The following is a 22,837-nucleotide window of genomic DNA, read 5'->3' as shown; positions in this document are numbered from 1 at the left end:
ACGACGACGAGTTGACACAAATTCTGTTAACTTTTAACGCAAGTTAAAGTTAGTACATAACATTGTTACAAAATTGAAACCTTAGTATCCATACTCGTAACTTTTAAGCCTTATACTTCAATCTTGTTATTTTAGAGAAACGTCAGAGAGTAACTGCCAAATTGTGTCTAAATCAAACGATTAACATTATCTTACACGAATTTACACAAAACACTCACTATATCAGTTGACACTCAAGTAGTTAATGAAACATAGTTTTGAAATTTGAAACAACCTTCCCTATTCCTCTATCCTCAATCGATAAGGTCGATTTTAATCAGGAGAACAAGGTGTCCAATTCGGTCGATCATTTAAGTACCTCAACATAATGTTTGTAATCGGTTTTTACTTAAATATAGCATATACATGTGTTTGTTTGTGGTTTTTATTATGGTTATTACCAGTGGATGTTTATATTTTAGTTACATTGTTTTGGTCCCAAATAGAAACTCGGCCCGACCCGAAACTGAATGCACGAATTAAGTTTGGTAATGTTACAACAAATCTCAAACACTCGCCTCTAACCCTTTGTTTTTGAATATTTTATTTTTGTAGTTTGATAGATTCTTTTTAAGTAAAGATAACTTGTGTGTTCAAAGATCCCATTCATCGTTTAATATGCTCATGCTTTTTTTTAAATTTGTTGATTGGATTGAAATCTCAAAGCTCGGTTTTTCTATCTTTGAGTCTCTAAATTTCATTCAGCCGATTGATCTCGTCTATTGAAATTTACCGTTTTGTTTCTTATCATAGTAGGTCGTGGTCAATCCATGGTAAGAAGTTAAAAACCACGGATCAGGAGTGATTGACCATGTGAATTAACAACATCGCGCTATAAAATTGTGTCAGCTAACTAGTGGTTAAAGTTGTCCTTAGTTCTTGTGGCATAAGGAGTAGTGGCGGACCCAGTATATAACTAGGGGTAGCCTCCACTACCCCTCAACTTTTCGCCGGTAGTACAAATTTTATATGTTTTGGTCGGTTTTCTTATTTTACTACCCCTGAAAAAATATAACGTTACCCTTGTTTGTTTAAAGCCCAACCAAATTAATAGTTGAAACCAATTAAAGCCCAACTAAATTTAAGCACAAATTAAATAAAACCATTTGTTTGGTTTTCCTTTATGCTTAAACGCTTAAGCTTTTGATTTAGGTTGGACATCAGCATTCAACAAAACAAAGTTTCATTCAGTCATGGCTTCCACCCCACACTGGCCCAACCCCCTGCATGTTGCAACCGAGTAGCCAACGGTTGGTGCTCCTTTAGTCCCTCACTCACTCGTCCACAGTTTGAGTTCTACTTATTCAATTTAGGTATTCTTCTACTTCTACTTAAAATTGTAATTGTTTATATAAATTGTTAATTTGGAATTGTTTATGGACAAATAAATGATCTTTTTAAACAGTGAACTTTTTTTAATTTTTGTTGTCTTTATGATTTGAACCCAAGATCTCCTCTCCAAACCCAGGTGTTTAAAAAGCTTTGTCTTTGGCAATGGAGCACCACCCCATTGATAGCAATTGAATGATTGATTATGATTTGTTGGATATTCGGACAATATAAATTGGAAATTGTAATTGACTAGGGATTTAGAGTTTATGTGTATTTTGAAATTGATTATAGCTAGATTTATGGTTTAAATTTTGTCCCTTTTAAAATTAGAAAACTTGAAAAACGAAACAACAAAGTCTTATTAGCAATTTTTTTCCAAAAAGTCTTATTAGCAATCTTTTTAAACGAAAATTACAAGAAAATTATGATATTGGTCCAAAGACAAGTTAAAAGAAAAAACAAAAAACCATTGTATGAAATATCGTAAAAAAAATTCAGTTATTGCATGAAGTACGATAAAAGAAATTCGTTTACATTGTATGAAATACGGTAAAAAAATTTTTTTTTTAACGTTACCCCTGATATTATAGTCTAGATCCGCCATTGATAAAGAGAGCTAACAGGCGGTTAAGGCCTTCAAGACAATCGACACGATATCAATTTGAGCTAGGTCTCTAATAACAAAAATATAAAATGCATAGAGATTTTGATTTCACTACTTAAGTTGTAACGTTGGCATTCAAATGTGCATGTATAAAGCTATTACTCTCTCATTATAAGTTATATATCAAAGTTTCAAACCATGCTTATATAAAAACAGAATACAAAAGAATTTCGGAACACATCGCACTATAATTAACGACTCATGAATACAGTCCCGGACGTTATGGCGGTAAGTTAACACGAATTCAGTAAAACAAAAAACATAATGCTTGTTACGAATCTAGAAAAAAAAACAAAAAGAAAAAACATTGAACTAATAAAAAAAATAAAAACAAAATTTTGCACCGTTGAGGTGGTGCCACTTGGCCCAATTAGGGCCTTGTGACACCAACCATCAACTTTACTTCTATATAGATAATTATTTGTTTCTTTAAAGTTGTTCTCTGATCAGATTGGAAGATTTAAAAATATATATATATAGGGGATGGATCTTGCGAGAAGTAATCTTGTAACGAGAAGTGCGATAAGTAAATCACAACCATTGATTACAAAGATCAATGGTTTATGTTACAACATGGCATTTTAGTAAATATAAAAAAGTTATAACCAGGTTTTTATTACTTGAAAGGGCATAATAATAAATCTTGTGTAGCTATCAAAAAGGAACGGCTGATGCATCCCTGGTTTCACTCTGTAACTCCTACACTCCTCTCTAGGTGCGAAATCTTCTTCAAATATCCAACTGATACACTCAATCATCATAATTAAACTCGATTGATTCCAATTCCTTGAGAATAAGAAGCAATCGGTGCTCTATCAATTGAAAAACATTGGTTTTGAAGTGGATTTGGGGGTTTTTCGGATGCTAGTGGGATCGAACCCTACATAGGGTGTTGAAGGTATGCTCATCAATTTTAGGTTTTGTTGTTTTTTGTGTTGGTGGTTTGTTGGTTTTTTTTATATGATTTGATGCAGATTATTAAGTTACTAATGGAAGCTCGTTTAAGTAATTGTGATTTAGGTTTTCACAGTTGAATACATGACAATCTTTTGGTCAAATTATTTTGTTTCGTGTGTTGGGGGAGTTAATTTTGGTTAAATCAATCTGTGACGAAGCTACACATAATTGGTTGTTGTTAGGAGTTACACCATTTGATTAGTGTTTATGGGGCCGTGCTGTAAGTAGTTATTTTATGGTGTAGTTATGTTTTGTTTGTTATGTTGCATCGTCTATGCAGCTGGTTGTATGGTGTAGTTATGTTTGCCGTGTTGCAACGTTTGTACATCTGGTTGTTTTGTGTAGTTAGACTTAAGTCATGGCCAAACACGAGGTACACAATGTCGTAGACTGTTTAGATAATAATAAAGGAGTGTAACGTGTTGGTATTATTGGACGAGCATCAGGTTTATATAGACTAATTACGTTTGTGTAGGTTGTGTAGATGCGTAAAGTAGTGAAGTCTTTGCTTGGGATGCATGTGTTAGTGCATCTTTAATGGTGGTGGCATCTGGTTTTTTTTTTTTTTGTAGTTGCAGGTAATATAAGAGTTTCAATTTTTGTAGTTGTTTAGCACATTATTGTGTAGTTCAACAACGGAGAAAACATTAAAAGTGTTTTATTTTTTGCAGGTCAAAGGTGAAAAAAGCTTTCTTTCACGATGTCGACTAGTAAGTAGTTTTTAATGGTCAATATGTTTGTTGGTTCTGTCTAGTGGGCATATGAATTATTTTTCGTTGGTTCTGTTTAGTGATGTGTTGTAATGATGTTTCGTTTTGTGATGCGTAGAGAGGAAAAGTGAAAGGATTGCGAAGAAAATTAGTTTTACAAGGTTTGTAAATGATATTGCGAACCCAGTTGATGTTGACGCGGAAGAGAAGAATAAGCATTAAAAAAAGGTTTGTTTTTGTTTTAAACCAGCTTGTAGGAGAATTAAGAAAAGAGTGCTGATGTTCATTCAAAAATTTTTAATGTAGTTTCGGTTGTTAATTAATTTGGTTACATTTTTTCATGTGTGTTTGTGCGTGTAGCGACTGTTGATAGCACTTTACCAAATCATGTTGATATGCTAGTTCTAAGCCCAAACAGTTTAACAGCAATTGCTTATTCATTTGTTAGCAAATAATTTGATAGTAATTGCTTATAAAATTCGATAGCAACAAAATGTGTAGGTAAATCATGTTTCTTATAGTGATGATTCGCAACATTGTTTGTTTCAAAACATAATCATAAACTGTGTATGGTATGTTGTTGTAAGGTAGGAAATGATGATATTTTACATATGTGTTTGTGTTTCTTTTGGTGTTATAGGACTTGGTGTAGGGCAACTAGGTTGGTTGTTTTGTAGGTTAAGTCAGTTAGTAGTGCTGCTAAACTTGGTTTGTTGTGTAGGAGAAAGCAGAACATTTTGGTTGTTGATGTTGTGAATGGAGCTTGGTTAGTTGTGTAGGTAGATCCGTTCTTTGTGTGTAGGAGGTTATGAGTTGTGTAATGTGTACTATGCTATTTTCTTTTCTTTATTTTATTTTGTTATTGTGCATATGATGTTGTAGTTTTATTTTGTATGGAATGTAAGTATGCTAATGTGTAGTGAACATTGATGTAGGGTGTGTAGTATATTTTATGTTATATGTAGGTGTTAATTTTAGTATATATATTATGTTATGTGTAGGGTGTGTAGTATATTTTATGTTATATGCAGGTGTTAATTTTAGTATATATTATGTTATATGTAGTTGTGTAGGTTATGTAATTCTTGTGAGGTTAAAGCATAGTAGATTCTTCTTCCAATAAAATGAAAACGCTGATAGAGATATGAGTGAAATGGAGAGAGATGTTGCATTAATGATTGTTGTGTTTTTTTGAGAAAGTAGTCATGAAAAGAAACCAATCTAATAAGATGCTACTACTAAGATCGAAAAAGAATTGGTAAGTTTGTTTTATTTAGGGACTTTAAATCTCTTTTCTTTATATTTTTTATTTGGGTTTGTTGAAAGTGCCACCTTTTGATTCGAATCTTGTTTTATATGTTGTTTTTGTATATTAATGAGATTTTTTCTTGAAATCAATAACTAGAATCCGTTTTCAAGATCTTGGTTTCATCATTAAGCTTTTATTAAATGAGGCATTATGTTTGTTTGTGTATAAGTTGAGTTGTTTATGTATATATTGATCTATTTGTGTATATTACAATTAGTGTATATGTAGATCTGTTTGTGTATGCTACAGTTATGTATATACTTGATGTGTAGGTATATTATGGTTGTGTAGGTGCTGTAAATATATGTAGGTATATTTTTATGTAGATTTTGTGTATATGTATGTAGGCGTTGTGTATATGTGTATTAGAGTTTTGTATATGACAACTAATGAACTATTGGTTGTGTATGATGATATGTATAGAGATGGAGATTGCAGACTTGCTAAAGACTTAGAAAAAAAGCTAGAGTAGCAACTGTTTAGTGTAAGAAAAAATATGTGACAAAAATTCTGTTTTCAAGTATAAGCACGAAAGGATCAAAATATTTTGAAGGTTCTCATTTCAGAATGACCATATCTTTATGAAGGATTCCTTTAGGGGACTAGTTTGCTGATTGATTTTAACCCGTTTATGAAACATAATGTTTTGGTTATGATAACCTGCAAGGAACCTAATATTTTGTTATTTGGTTTGAACCCGTTTTTGAAATTCAATAATTTGTTTTTAGTTTGGGCAAACTACAGAAATTTTGCATATGCAATTAGTATTAACTTGTTTCTCAGAGGCACATGAAGACGTACATAAGAAAAAAAAACATGAGATTGGAAGAATTGAAGTTCTTTACCAAATCATGTTGATATGCTAGTTCTAAGCCCAAACAGTTTAACAGCAATTGCTTATTCATTTGTTAGCAAATAATTTGATAGTAATTGCTTATAAAACTTGATATGTCGGCTGACATTAATTTGTAAGCAATGGTTTATTCATTCATATACAGTTTTACCAGGTTAGGTTCAATTTAGATTTATTATTGTATCAATTTATTTTTTATATTTTGTTTTCATGTAATTAGTTAATTATATAATTAGGAATGATTTTGGTAAACCCATGAGTATAAATCCAGTATATATTTTACCTATGGTTTTTGCAGCTAACTGGCATTGTTTCTTTATGCTAAACAGGAAAAATTTATAGAATTATAAAGAAAGCATGTTAAACGGGTCCTCATTATTGAATTGAAATAAACTATTTCAAATGGGTAAAAATATATTGCATAAAAATGAAATGGCTCAAAATAATTGAATTACAACGAAACACGTCAAAGAGTACACCTACACAATTACATAAGTCACTAATACAGACTATAAAGATTGTTTGTCTTTTGTTATGGTTTTATTGTTGTATTGAGTTTTCTGAGTTGAGATTGCCTCTTATGTTGCACATTTTGCTACAAAAAGACCTGATGCTTTCCATTCCCGACTTTATTATTTGTAGTGAAGCCTTCATCAGACTCTATGGTTTGTTTGGCAATCTGAACTCTAAACGTTTTTTTCGTTTTCGTCGGATTCTCTGGTTTCGTCGATTTCATCAGACTCTATGTTTTGTATTTAGGGGACGTCCGTATTCACTGTTAAAAAGGAGTAAAAACACTGGTAAAAAAATATGATAAACAAACAATTTAAACATAATATAAGATCCTAATACATAAACGACAATGTATATGAACAAATATAGATTATATAAAAATAGCATCTTTAAGGATGCATATAAATAAGAGGAAATTATGACTTATTAGAAAGCATGCAAATAATGCACATATACCATCATTTGTAGTATAAGTACCTAAACATTTTAACAGTAGCTTGGCATGCATTAAATTGGTATAGAATAATGATTATTTTAAACTATATAAAATTATGGACAACATCATGCTTATTAAGAAATAAAACGTGTAGAATAAGAAATACAGAATAGACGAACTAATATGGTTTAAAGAGGTAAATTTCCTATAAAGGGACACAATTTCATACACAATTGACAGATTGATTGTTACTCTTTTAAATACTACACAATATGCAAAAAGTATGTACATCAATTAACAAATATACATACACAAAGATACTACACAATATACAAATTTTTAACATAAGTAACTCAAAAAAATGAAACTTGCTCAACTCTTACGTATATTCATGGTTGAAATCATTTTGACCACTGGCTGTCGGATTAATGACTCGTTAGTGTCTATCAAAATGGTTTGTATCTTGCGAACATCCCTAGTTACTATTAAAAAGGAGTAGACACAAGTAAAAACAAATGATAAACAAACGATTTAAACATAAAAAAGAATAAGCTAATGCAACAAGGACAATGTATATGAAGAAATTTAGATTATGCAACCAAATAGCAATCTTAAAGGATGGATAAATTAGAAGAAAAACACGACTAAGTAGAAAACATGCAAATCTTAATGTCTCTTAATAAACCGAAATCTGTATTATTAGTACATAAACATTTTTAACAGTTGCTTGACATGTAATAGATTTGTATAAAATAAATGTTAATTTTGAAAGTATATACAATTAGGACCAACATCATGTTTATTAAGATATGACCCTATAAAAAAAAGCAAAACATAATATGTGCAGTAATATAGTTTAAAGAGGTAAAATTCCTACACAGCATATTGACATTTAATAGATTCATATAAAATAACTGTTAATTGCAATTTGTAAGTGTATACAATTAGGACCAGCATCCCGTTTATTAAGATATGGCACTAGCAAGCACAACGAAAATAACATATACGCGCCTACAAATATACACGGATAAAAGATACATACCGACATACAAACAATTACCGACACACATACGTGTATATATATATACCTACATCCATACATACAAAGATAGTACCCAACATACATACATGCAATTAGCAGTCTCATTATGGATCAAACCAGCGACAATATCGTTACGGTAGAACAATGAATATGATGGATGTCAATTGTAAAAATTATAATTTCATCAAAATGTGAAACATACTGTGATTAGTTGGTGTGTTGCCTTGAGCATGATGTGTATTTGATTCATAATCCATTGATCATGTTTAGATAACAATATGAACAAAGTATTTTAATAATCACATTAATAGGAATACATATAAAAGCATAGTATTTACCTGTTTTGTGGAAGATAGAGGGAAAAACTATGAGATGGGGTTGATGAATGAAGGAAAATGAAGAGTTTTTTAACTATCTTAATCCAATTATAGCTATATTTGCAGTTAAGCATCTACCAATTAATGAATTTTATCTTTCATTAAAAAATAAAAATTAAGTCAATGACATACTGATATGCTTAAATAATTGTGAATTCAAAACAAATCAACCAGAAAATATAATTGAATACACATTAAACGTCTACTAATTGATAATCCCATAGAGAAATCAGCATCAAGTTGTGCAATCACATCGAATTTGTTGTCTAAAAAAAATAATCGCTAAACCTAAAAATATATCAGATGAATTTTACAAATTGAAGATGATATAAAAGAATTGAATGAAACCTGAGATTGCAGCATAAGAATCGATATATCATCCTATTGTAAATAGCTTTGAATACTGAATTCATCAAACTCGAACTCGATTTAGGGCAGCCAAAAATTAGGCTGAATAGTTGATTGGTGAATATTGCAATCGAATTAGACATGCTCGAATAAAAAATAATCTACAATGGACATTGATTTAGAGATGGTGGTGCTACATATCTGGGATTGTGAAGACTCGTTCTTGAACGGTTTATGGTTATGATAAACAAAGCATATTCAGAAAATAATATCATATTTGAAACGGTTATTGAGTTAATAGTTACCAAATATAATATGATAATAGATTACTAACATACCCTTTTATATTATTAAAAAATAAAATAAAAAGAAAATATTTGATTGGTTGAAATTACTTTTCGCACTTCTCATACTAAGAATACTTTTGAAATGAATCAAAACATATATATATATATAGGGGAGATTTCAAATGAGAACCCTTTTGAGTTTTAAGAACTCGAAAGAACTCAACGTAATGATTTTTTTTCGAAATTTTTTTTACACATGCGTAATATATGTAGGTTACATATACGTAAAAAAATTACATAATTTTTTATGCACCGAGTCGACTTTTTACACATGTGTAATGGACGTAAAAGTTTGTGTAATCACTTACATATTTATTCTCTCTCATACTTTAACTTTTTGGTCAGATTTAATCTCAACCACATATTCCAATCCATTTAATTAAATGTGTGGCAAAGAATTTAGTTCTTAAGTTCTTAAAACTCAACATAGTTCTCAAAATATCCCTCCCCTGTATATATATATATATAGGGAAAGGATCAAGAGAGAACTCTAAAGTAGAGGGTTATTTTTGTTAAAATGCAATCCAATAAAATTAGCAGTACACTGTTGGCCTCCCCTGTGTTCGTCTTCACAATACGTCATCACAAATAGATGATCCAGATCAGACATTTCTTTGAATTGATGAGTGATTGATGATATACTAATGATTTCGAGATGATTTGAAACAGATTCAATACTCAATTTCATGTTTTAGTCATTTAATTTTCATATCCAAGAACTTGAGTTCGTCAATGGTCAAACATGGACTAAAATCATCAAAATTATAGTCATATTAATGAAATTGAAGGTTGATTGAGAGTCGGTTAATGATTCTGAGTACGTGTGTATCAATTTCGTTAATCAATATGATGTTTTGATGAGTCAATTTGGTGAATTATGAACCAATTATGATTAGGGTTCCTGCAATACTAATATTGCACATACGCAGTACATCAATATTGCATATATGTAGTACACCACAACTGCATATATGCCCCATACATCAATAATGTATATATGTAATGAATCAATCATACACTTGTATTACTTGTATGTTGTGTAACAATAATGCATATATGCAGTTCACCATGACCGTGTATATGGGTAATACATCATCAATGCATATATGCAATGCATCAGTAATGCACGTATGTTTTAATGTGTTATACGTCGTGTGTGGGTCAACATTGATGCGCGTGACAAGTCAATTCATGTTTGTGCATGGGTTTCACGTATATCGGCTAGAGGTGTAAACAGTTGGGGACGGTTCATACTTGACTCGTAACCTCCGTTTAACCATATATGCTCGTATTACACATGTGCATTACGTGGTTAAATTACTTGTATTATCTATGTTTATTGTATGTTTTGTGAATTTTGAACATTGTATCTTTGCACTTCATGAACTATACTTAGTTTACATATACTCCATGAATGCACCACATAATTTACATTTTACATACGTTCTAAATGTTGTATATTTGTACCACGTATATGCTTTAAAATATTATATGGTATATTCAACGTCGTGAATCACACAACAACTAACACCAACACATATAATTAATTTAATATTCATATTTAAGTCGTTATAACACGTGCGATTCTAACAACTCGCACACAAACTCAAAGAATAATTCCATTCAAATTTCATAGATTTAAACATGCCCATATAAACAATAACAAAACAATTCCAACTTATTAGTATACATAAACTTCTAAAATATATTATTTTTGCTTAATCCCTTCGTGTTCTAAACCATGTACTCTTTTTCCACCATCGGTTACTTTAACTCTGGCTTCTTTTCTAGCACATCATTTTTTTGTTTATACCTTCATTTCTTTACGATATTCATCACCTGCTTTTACGTTAAAGTCAACAGTTAATATTTACAAGTATATTAGTGCATATATGTAAAAAGTTAGTACTGCGTATATGTAAACATAATACATATATGTCATGCATCACTACATATACATGTAATAGATAATAATAACTGCATATGTGTAATACATAAACACCACAAATGTGTGTTGCGTATATGTAGGGATGGAAACGGGCCGGGTCTTGGTAATCCCAATCCCATACCCGTTTACAAAAATGTGTCACATACCCGGCCCGTTACCCGTCGGGTATTTATCGGGTAATTACCCATCAGGTATCAGGCATACCCACAGGCATCAGGTATATCCGTTAATTTGTTTAAAATTACACGCGAGCATTTTGAAGTACATTTCCATGATTTTAGTTTTACATTTGGTAATTGCAGCATCAATACATCTTAAAATACCAAATATAAAGATACTCAGTGTTTACAAATGATGATGCATAGGAGGAGAAAATATGCAAATGAAAGTGGATTTTAAGTTTTAGTAAGTGAAAAGTTTGGCAGTAGGACAATAGGTGGGAAATTGAAGTTGGGATAAAGATACTGAAGAGTCATATGGATGGGAAACATAAAGTATTTAGGCATTAGTTAAGGTTTACGTAAATAGGAAACTAAAAATATGTAAAGCAAATATTTCGGGTAATCAAGTATATATATTTCGGGTAACCAGGCCAGGTCATCGAATCCCATGCCCGTAACCAAACCCGAAAAAGATTTATTTATTGATCGCATACCCTGTCACATGCCCATTTACCAGGCCCGGACGCTTCAGGTTTCGAGTATGCCCGTCGGGTGTGGGCTTTTTTGCCATCCATACGTATATGTTATTATTGCTGCATATATTGCATCTACATTGCATATATATAATGCAACAACACTGCATATATGTAAGCATCAGAACTACATGTACATTTAGTGCAATACTAACTTATATAGACCATACCATTTAAAGCCGTTTCGTCTTCGTCCTCATCTTCCTTGTCAGACTCGTATTCCACATCTACCAATGTTGCCTATTTCACTTTATATGGTCGTTTTGACCTCCTCTTGGTCTTTGTGACTGCGACATACATGTAATGTCATTTATACGAATGTATCTAATCACAGTAAGATATGTATAAATTTCAATAACTTATTTATATTGTACCGTCAAAACTGTTATTTTCATCATCGTTTCCTAAACCGACCCCATCTTCGTTATCCAATAATCTTCCTTATTTCATTTTTTGTTTCCTTTTTGACCCCTTGTTGACTTCGTATCTATACCATGTACGCAATGTCATTAACATAAGCATATGATTATGTGTGTTCCCATATGCAGTGTAAGTAATACATATATGCATTATTAAGACAAGCTAATTTTACCCCACATGAGTACAAGCTACCAATTCAAAAACAAGCAAAACCAGACGGTAGGTAAAAGTTAAGCAATATATTAATTAATCTGTAAATTCAACCGCTTAAGACTACAGACACGTGCAAACCAAAACGATGAAAACATAATTACCGTAAAAAGAAATATAATATCTCATGTTTCACTTTTTATTTCCTTTTTCTAGATTTTAACATAATCATCAAAATTTCCAGATACAATGCACATATGCAGCATAAATACCACATGTATGCACTCTAACTGAATATATATATATATATTATTAGGTTCAAAACCACATATATATAGCATGACGAAAAAGATGCAGTAACATGCACGTGGATACATTAACATTGGTAGGTTCAAACATATTACACATATGCAATACAGCTAAACATATAACGCTACATATATGCAACATAACCAAAAGATGCAACAAAATACATCAGTTATATACTGCATTAATCTAATGCATCAGCATTGCTTATACATAATGCATCAATTCACACTAAATACATGTAGTACAACATCACTGCATATATGTAATGTATCATAATTGCATATACATATAGTACTTCAGAATACACATATGTAATACTTGAAAAATCATGTAAAATACATGAATCGATCAATATGTGCATCGTTCATAGTTTTAGTTTATGATCAATGCACAATTCAATGTTTGAGGATGGTATGTTGCTATTCGATTAAACAGAAAAGCAAAGACAGAGCATATCGAACATGATAGCCTCTGTTTGTGCTTGATTGCCTAATTGATGTTGCTAATATGTGAAATTAACAATTACAATCATTCACCTGTTAGTTTTCTTCTAATTTGTGCTTGATTTTGCAGTTGATTTGGACGAAATAGACAATCGATTTACATAAATCGAAACCCTAGATTATTGATGGCGTCAACTAAGTGAGAGAGAACAGGGGAAAAGAACGATTGTATTTTTGTCAATTCCAATATTACCCCCCTCATTTAAAAAACCCAACACTTTTTATGTTTTCCCCATCTCTTTTTTAGCCATTGATCTATTTAAATCAATAGTGTGAAGAGGAGTTCTCTAGTTCTCTTTTTAGGAGGAGTTCTCTCTTGATCCCACCCCTATATATATATAGGGGTGTGATTTAGTGAAAACTCCTCTTAAAGAGAAAACTTAAAAACTCCTAAAAAACAATTTTTAACTTTTTTTTAAATTTTTTTTGAAGTTTCCTTTTTTCCCATTATTCTTATATGTTGTTATTGGTTAAAAAAAAAAAAACTTGTCGATAACCTCGTCGGTATAGTGCGTATGTGTAATAGTGTGCATTGCATATATGCAAAAGTGTTTGTATTGCATAGAATACAACACTGTTGCACATATTTGATACACACTATTATATATATGCAATATAAGATTAATATACACATCGAATACACATTAGTACGTATGTGTAATACAACATTAACTCACATGTGCACCACATCGACTTTTATTTTATTATTATTATTTTTTCCATATAATACAACACAACTACAGATATACAATACACAAATATTGAATATATGCAATAAAACAATATTAAACTCAAAAATACATAGTAATACACATGTGTAATACAGCGGTATCGTACAGTAATACGTATGTGCATTAAAGCGGTTTTTTTTTATTTTTTTCGAGTGAAATATAAGAAAATATAAGAATAAGGCTAAAACAGAATTTTGAAAATATTTTTTTTATTTTTAATTAAAAATAAATGTTTAGGAGTTTTTAAGTTTTCTCTCTAAATGTGAGTTTTCTCTTGATCCTCTTCCTATACACACACACACACACACACACAAAGATTTAGGTGCTAACTTTAATTTCCGTTAAATGTTAACAGAAAGTGCAAAACTGCTTAGAGCGTTATTGCCATTACACATTCTTAATAAAATGTTAGGCATATTTGAGTTTTGAAATATTTTGGAATTTCACGTTCTGATTAGTATGGCAACTAGTGATTTCCCTGTGCGTTATGGGAATTCGGTCGGTAAAACTCAAGCGTTGTGAGTCAACGTGAATTCGGTTTGTATTGACTACGTTTGTTACGGTACCGGAACTAAACCTAAAAAATAAATTTATCAAATTAGCATACTTAAAATAACAAACCCAAAAAAAATAGCGGCGCTCTTATAGCGTATTAATTTTAAAATTTCCATATTTAAGACAATATTTATTCGATCGGAAAGGCGTTGTGTTGCGGTGGTGAGTTGACGCAAATTCAGTGGGTATTGGTTGCGTTTGTAAAGGTACCTTAATAAAACCCAAAACATAGATTTGTTGAATTGACGTATAAAAAGATTAAACACACAAAAAAAAAATTTAAAATATTTAAAGTGATCTTTATTTTGTCGGTAAAATCGTACGTTGATAAAACCCAAGCATTGAAGCCTGGGCATTGGTAAACCTGAGTGTTACGACGACGAGTTGACACAAATTTTGTTACCTTTTAACGCAAGTTAAAGGTACATAACATTGTTACAAAATTAAAAACTTAGTACCCATACTCGTAACTTTTAAACTTATACCCAATCTTGTTACTTTAGAAAAACGTCAGAGTAACTATGTAATTGTGTCTAAGTCAAACGATTAACATTATCTTACACGAAACATTATCTTTTGTTTTGAGATTTACATGAAACACTCACTCTATCAGTTGACACTCAACAGGGTGGTATAATCAAATTTGAAACAACCTTACCATTCCTTTATCCTCACTCGATAAGGTCGGTTTTAATCAAGAGAACGAGGTGTCCAATTAGGTTGATCATTTAAGTACCTAACACAACGTTTGTTATCGGTTTTACTTAAATATAACATATACATGTGTTTGTTTGTGGTTTTTATTATGGTTATTACTAGTGGATGCTTATATTTTAGTTACATTATGTATAAAGCTATTACTCTCTCATTATAAGTTACATATTCAAAGTTCAAACCATGTTTATATAAAAACAGAATACAAAAGAATTTCGGAACACATCGCACTATAATTAACTCTAATTAACGACACATGAATACACTTCCCGCTCTTGTAGGAAATATAGGCTGCTCTTTCCACCCATACTTCCAAATAAGCTTTGCTAATCCAAGATATTTTTTTTACCAAACATCACGGAGGTATCTTCCCGACATTTGTAGATTCTTCACATAAAGTTCAGCCTTTGACGAGTCTAGAGATCCCTGAAATCCACATATAAATTGTTGTCTCGTTAATTAAAGCTCCCAGATAATTTTGTCAATGGTGTTGATATAAGTGATTCATAATTAGTATGTAAAATATGACTACAAAATTATAATATCTCTAGGGGTGTAAACGAGCAAACCGTGCATTAGCTACCTGAGTTCGGCTCACTAAAATATCAAATCAAGCCGAGCTTAAACAAGCTCAAGCTTAATAATAAGCTTATTTAATAAACAAGCCCAAGCTTGAGCTTGAGTATTTACATAATAATAATAATAATAATAATAATAATAATAATAATAATAATGTATAGGCTTGTGATGAAAATAACTAAATAATATTATGTCATATTTAGATGTATATAAATTGATAAGTAACATAACGAGATGAGCCAAGCTCGATGACCCAAGCATGAGCTTGAGTTTGAAGAGCTACTTAAGAGCCAAACTCAAGCTCTAGCTCAAGCTTTTTAAAAAAGTTGTTGGAAACAAGTCTAACTCAAGCTTGAGCTCTAGTAAGTTACACAAGCTGAGCTCAAGCCTAGTTGAGCTAGTGCTTGCCAGCTTGGCTCGTTTATACACCCCTGATTGTTTCAATATAAGTCAAAACCAGTCTAAGCTAATGATGCATTAAAACTTAAAAAATAACCCGACTCCATCCACTTAAAAATAAACTTGAATAAATGAATTACTACTAATACTAGGACTTCAAGTATGGTTAAATGCCCAAACCGCCCTCAACCACCCGAACATTTGGACCGACACCAAAGCCAACAAACATGTAACTTTTACTTGAAAATACATGATGTGAAGGGTGTTGTTTTCATGGGCCAAGGATGGTGTGTCATTTCAGATTCAGTTAGATTAATAAGTAACAAACACAGGTAACATGGACCCCAAACTATTTAACACCGTATAATTTTATGGTCACCATCTCAGCCAACTCCCAACAATATAATATACCTACTCCCAAGTCCTAATATAATAAATATATAAAATGAAAAACCAAATTAATAAAATTAATAATTAAGTAGAAAAGTTTGACACACCTGTTCTTGCACGATGGTGTGGAGGGTTCGATGTACGTCTTTGGCCATGCCTTTGGCGTCGCCGCATACGTATAAATATGCTCCTTCAGAAAGCAAGTTCCAGATATCAGAAGCCTGCATGCACATATCTAAATTAAAAATGATGAAATATTTATTTATATAATTAAAAGAAATAAAAATATTGTAATGGTTATTTTCTACACCTTCTCGCTCATCTTGTGTTGCACGTATTCCTTAGTCGGGCCTTCGCGGGAGAAAGCAACAATGAGCTCGGAAAGAGCACCGGTCTCCACAAAGTTATTAAGCTCGTTTTCGTATATAAAATCCTGAAGTAATATACGCAAATTGTGGGTGTTTGGTTTGAAAGAAACGGGCCAAACAGGTCAATTAAAAAAATAGCTAAAAGATACAACGGGCCAAACCAAAAACGAAAACCCGACCATTTTGCCACTTCTGGTTATAATCAAAAGAGTGTTTTTGAAACATACCACTTTGCGGTTTCTGCATCCGAAGAACAAAATGGATGAACTGAGCTCAGTTCCAGCTTCCTTCAGGGCTAACCGTTCCTGAAGGAAACCTCTAAAAGGAGCCAAACCTGTGCCCGGGCCAATCATGATAACCGGGACCTTAGGATCAGACGGCAGCCTGAAGTTAGATGCTCTAACATAAATAGGGGCCCAACTGCAATCTTGACTTTCTGTCATAGGCACAGCATTCTGAAAAAATAAAAAGAAGTTATAAATTAAACTACAAAAAAAAAGAAAGAAAGTTGAAACTCAATGGTCAAGAAAATGAAGTAATATTTGAATACCTTCATCCAGGTTGAACAAACACCTTTGTGGACTCGGCCTGCTGGCGTTTTCTCATAAACTAATGCACACGTAACGTGAATCCTATTTGGTGCCATCCTGTAATATTAAAATATATTAATTTCAAGATGTAAATGAATCCTGGTAAGTCTAGGGGTGTTTAGCATCTGTTTCAGCTGGTAAAGAAAAAAATTAGGGCTCGAACCGCTAACTACTGTTTTAGGAAACGAACATGAACAAATTTGTTTGTTCTTTTTAATTAAACAAACGGACATGAACACGTGTATCGTTCGTTCATTTATTTTCATGAACGTTCGATTATGTTCGCTCGTTTACGTGCGTTTATGTTCGTTAATTTACGTTTTTTAAGTTTGTTACGTTTGTTAATATATTCATTAAATTTTTTAGGCCCATTACAATTCAAACACTGTTCAAATTTACTTTTAATTGGTTTTAGCTCAATTATGTTCGTTTACGTTCGTGAACCGTGCATTTATATTGTTAACGAAGGGGCAGAAACAAACACAAACACATTCATTTTTCTTAAAGTTGAATGAGCAAGAAACCCCATTCGTCTAATTGTTCGTTTTCGATCGTTCGTCCGCTTAAAGTTGTGCGAATGAATACGAAGATGACCAAGTAGACTCACTTTGGAGAGGAGGAAATAGAGTAGTATCGGGGCTGTAAGCGTGGGGCCACAGACGCAAAGAAAACACCAAGTGGAGGTTTAGCGGACGGGAAGGCTTCCATGACCTCAAGAAGGCTTCTTTGGCTTGCAACGATCCATTGAGCATATTCGTCCTGAAGAATATTAATATAAACAATGTGTAACAATATCAGCATCTATATATGCATATAAGCATTGATCAAATTCAATTTCTAAAGTGGTGAATTATGAAATGAAGTCCAACCTTTCCAGCAGGAGATGCAAGATACTTCAGTCTATCAGCTTCACTCGGGTCGGTGGCATGTGCGGCTAGTGCAAGCAATGCTGACTGTAGTTCATAAGCATCAAATGCATAAGTTTAGTTTTTTAAAGAATTCGATGAACCGTTCAGCGGGAAGTATATTTATGTTCGTTCATTTAATAAACAAGCGAACATGAACACGTCTTGTCCGTTCATTTACGCTCGGTTATGTCTGTTGCTTTATATCCATTCATTTATGTTCGTTCGCTTAAATATTGGCTCATATATACTTATTACCAGTATAATTTAAAATCTATTTGAATTTCGTATTTGAAAAACATTTATTTGGATATCTTTGTTTACTTCTGAGCTATTCAATGTAATGATCATGGTATTTTAGACATTTACTTTTGGTAGGTGTTCGCTTATGTTCGTAAACCGTTCGCTTAGAATATTAACAAACGAACACGAACACATTCATTTTCTTAATGAGTGAACACGGGCAAGAAAATCCATTCGTCTAAGGGTTCGTTCGTTTTCCGGATAAAGTTAAACAAAGAAACACAAGCAAGGCTTTGTTTGTGTTCCTTCAGTTCGTTTACGTTTACAGGCCTTGTAACTGGTGGTTCAGACTGATAATATAAATTGAGACGTGTATGCAAGCAAAAACAAGCGATTCAAGCAACTAACCCTAACCCGTACCCCTTTTAGCTATTTTATAAATTTGACCCATTTATAAGCAAGCGGGTCTAAAAATGAAAGCATACCTTTTTGGGAGAACTCAAAACATCCGCGTAGCAAGCCAAAGCTTTTCTTAAAGTGCATGGAGGGAAGGGAGCTGGCAGAGAGGCTCCAGAAAGCGGTGTCCCATCCTCTTTATCGGTATGGACCGAGAAGAAAGTGTCAGGTGGTAAACCTACTAATCTTTCAGCCTCATCCACAACTTCACTAAGGTTCTCACAGTACACTCCGACATGGTCCCCGGTTTCATATCTAAAATAAATAAATAATTTCAATTAATGTGGCCCGAGTATGATTTCGTCAATTCATTTCAGTTAAAGATTAACTTACGATAGTCCAGTATTAGAAATGTCAAATTCCAGATGAGTGCACGACCGGTCAGATTCGGGTGTATGAAGTTCTTTCTTCACAGCCACATTGGATCTTTGAGCGGAAAGAATATATGTCAAATTGTGCATGATATAATAAGTAAATAAAAAGTTAAAAACCGGAACTTGACATTTGATAACAATATGATACCTGCATGGATGTTGAGCATCATGAACGGTGTGACCATTTGTCAGACTTTGATCTTCAAAGTCTGGTTTGTCATGAAACATGACACGGTATTCTGAAACAGCAGCTGTGTAGGGAGTGGCGACGGTTGTGTCATCCTCGTCACGAAGCAGTTGGTCCAATTCAGGCCACACTAACTCTTTCCTAAACGAGCATAAACAATAATAAAATGTGTATGTTTCTTAATACCATGCAGTTGGTCCAATTCAGGCCACACTAACTCTTTCCTAAACGAGCATAAACAACAATACTAGATGACTTCCACTTGATTAATAATAGTTATAAAATGTGTATGTTTCTTAATACCATGCAGTGAAGTCGTCTTCAATACATTGATCATCGTCTCCAAGGCCAACAGGAACAAGGCGCTTCGCACCTGTAAATTGTGAAAACTATAATATTAACTAAATGGAAAAAAAAAGGGAAAAAGTATTTGCATAACGACATACTAGAAAAGTTTCGATTTTAACTGAATGTTTGATGAAACGGGACTTAAGGATGGATTAGTGCATACGAGAACGAATTTAATTACTAGATTATAAAAACAGAATATTATGACAATCACTAATATTGGGTTAAACACAAGTGTTTTTAACTATAAGCTATATTATTACAAAGTGGAAGTGAATATGTTAGGAAATGAACATACCCTGTTCAGCAAGACCATCATCAACCTCCTTTGCAATCTATATATAAATAGTTCATAAAAACAAACTAAATTAAGCAAAAATGTAACATGCGACTGAATATTTAAAATGTTACAACATGATATTAACTGTTACCTTGTTAAAATGTTCATATTGTCGGTTTCCAAGGCCAAATACTCCATATTGAAGCTTTGTAAGCCATTCACCTTTTTCATCGCCCTAACGAATAGGTCAATAAATGAATAAATATAACATCAACCAACATTGATCTACAAATAGCGCAATATATATTTACCTCAGCAAACCATTTATAGAATCTAGCAGCATTATCGGTCGGCTCACCATCTCCATATCTACAAACCAATCATAATATGATCAAAAAAAATTTAATTAGTATGTATTTATCAGCTACCAACCAGCCTACCACATTTTGATTGCAACACTCAACTAAAACTCTATAAGCATCTTTTAGAATAAACAAAATTGTAACATAAAATTTTCCAAAAATGGAAAATTCCCGATTCGATGGGCAAACTTACGTAGCTAAAAAGAAAAAAACCATAAATTCTTTCTTTAGTTTCTCCTCATACTCATCATCATCCGCAGCATAATCATCCTACAATTTTATAAATAATGTTACAAATTAAATTAAATCAAATAATACACTAGATTCAATTCAATTGGATAGTAAAGTACAAACACTTTCAGAATCTATGTATACTCACCAAATCAATCACTTTAAAAACTGCTTTGTCATATCTAGCTTTTGCCTCCTCCACAAGTGCCTTTACACAACAACAATAAATGCATGTCAACAACACTAAAAAACGTGTTCATTCATACTACAACATTAAACATCTTGGTGAATATCGGTCCACGTGGCCACTATTTAGCGGTCCACGCATTATTAGTTTTTTTCTTAATTTCAATTTTACCTCTAGGTAACTTTAACGAAATATACGTTTTTACTTTTAAAATTTTAAATAATATATGAGTACCAAGGCTGTAACAAACCAAACCAATAACTAATGAATTCCAAACCAACACGTTTTGATACCCTTTAGGTTTCGAGTTTACCCTTATACTTTAAATTATATACGTTTTTAACCTATCTAACTGTAACCTTTTGTTTTACCCTTATACTTTAAATAATATACATTTTTAACCTAATTAATATAAACTTTCGGTTTTACCCTTATACTTGAGATAAAATACGTTTTAACCTATTTAAGTTTAATGAAATATATGCTATTAAATAACATACAAGTTACAGCACCGTACCGTAACAAACCAAACTAATACCAATAGAACATGTTCGGTTTTTCCCTTGTACTTTAAATAATATACATTTTTAACATATTTAATACAAACTTACGGTTTTACCCTTATACTTAAAATAATATACGTTTTTAACCTATTTAAGTTTAACAAAATATACATTTTTAAATAATAACCTAACAAATACCAACCGAATTCCCCTCTGTTTTCAGTTTTACCCTTATATTTAAAATAATATACGTTTTTAACCTATTTAACTTTAACGAAATATACATTTTTAAATAATACAGGAGTTCCCACGCTATAACTAACCTAACAAATAGCAACCGAATTCCCCTCCGCTTTCAATTTTACCCTTATACGTTAAACAATACACGTTTTTAACCGATTTAACTAATTCACCTTGGCGAAACCTTCCGCGGTGCCTGTTTGCGTCCCGAACAAAACCGTAACCTTCTTCTTCCCATCATCCACCTCTTCCTCCACCACCCGCTTCGGCACCACCGCCACTGGCGCCTCCAACACCGAAGACTTCTTAGACGACAGTGATCTACGCCAAACCAAAACCACTACGCAACCAAGCAACACCGCAACCGAAGTTGTCAGCATCATTAAGAGCTCACGGTTCTGTGTAAACATCATCGGAACAGTTAGTTCTCCGGGTTCTGATGATGTGTTTGATGGGCCCCACACTTTGCTGTTCAGAAGGGAGGTCATGAGATCAAGCGGTGTGTTGGATTGCATGGTTTTTTTTTTTTTTTTTTTTTAAGGTTTGAGAGAGAGAAAATGAAAATGGAAAGGTTTTACAAGGTTATTTTCTCTCTCTAGAGATTCAGAATTGGTGGGGGTAGTTGGGAGAAAGCTACTGACTTGAGGGGGGGTTTTATGTTGGAGAGTAGTTGGCAACTTGAGTTGTTGGGCATACCTACCCTTGTTAACCATGGTTAGTTTAATGGAAACATATTTTAATAAAAAAAAAAAATGAAGGGACAGGCAAGGGTGAGTAAACTTTAACCGGAAAAATTAACTGATAATTGAGATTAACTGACAGATATGGCTAAGGACATTCCATGACCGAACATAACTGAACCAAAGCGAAAATAAGTAAAGCATGCTTACGTCGAGAACAATATATGTTTATATGTATGTATATTAGGGTTTGGTATATGTGTCAGTATTGTTACAAAAACCTTGGAAACATATATATATATATGTATATATTAACATTTATTCAATTATTGTTTGATGTTAGCAATTCTTTTTACATGTTCATATAGTCTAAGTTTAAGTTTAAACTTGACTTGGTTAATTAATAGAAATGAACCAAAACAAAACAATAATCGAGCTTCATAACCGGTTAAACGAAACCAAAGTTCAGTTATGGTTAATGAAATCCCATTACCAAAAGCTAGCGGTTATGGTTACGGGTTAGAATAATAACCGAACCAAACCACAATTTGCACATCTATACCT

At 32.5% G+C, this 22,837-nt stretch overlaps 1 protein-coding gene across 1 annotated transcript; it reads right to left on the bottom strand.

Annotated features, from left to right (window-relative positions):
• Positions 1–15,288: 15,288 nt before the first annotated feature.
• Positions 15,289–22,125, bottom strand: LOC143532617 (NADPH--cytochrome P450 reductase 1-like). Its single transcript, XM_077027622.1, has 17 exons — positions 21,767–22,125; positions 20,812–20,871; positions 20,626–20,702; positions 20,382–20,439; positions 20,222–20,305; positions 20,089–20,125; positions 19,746–19,815; positions 19,404–19,583; positions 19,215–19,307; positions 18,911–19,136; positions 18,147–18,230; positions 17,885–18,036; positions 17,238–17,334; positions 16,915–17,142; positions 16,630–16,752; positions 16,427–16,540; positions 15,289–15,377 (listed from the first exon to the last, which is right to left on the bottom strand). Exons 1-17 carry the CDS (start codon positions 22,106–22,108, stop codon positions 15,297–15,299), a joined length of 2,106 nt encoding a protein of 701 aa, XP_076883737.1. The 5' UTR covers positions 22,109–22,125; the 3' UTR covers positions 15,289–15,296.
• Between the last annotated feature and the right edge of the window lie 712 nt (positions 22,126–22,837).

This window comes from Bidens hawaiensis, unplaced genomic scaffold (assembly GCF_021521415.1).
Source record: "Bidens hawaiensis isolate Kalapana, Puna unplaced genomic scaffold, B.hawaiensis_p1.1 tig00009513_1, whole genome shotgun sequence".
In the NCBI taxonomy this organism is placed as follows: domain Eukaryota; kingdom Viridiplantae; phylum Streptophyta; class Magnoliopsida; order Asterales; family Asteraceae; genus Bidens; species Bidens hawaiensis.
Note: the sequence above shows the minus strand (reverse complement) of the source record. Positions and strands in the feature narration are given on the sequence as shown.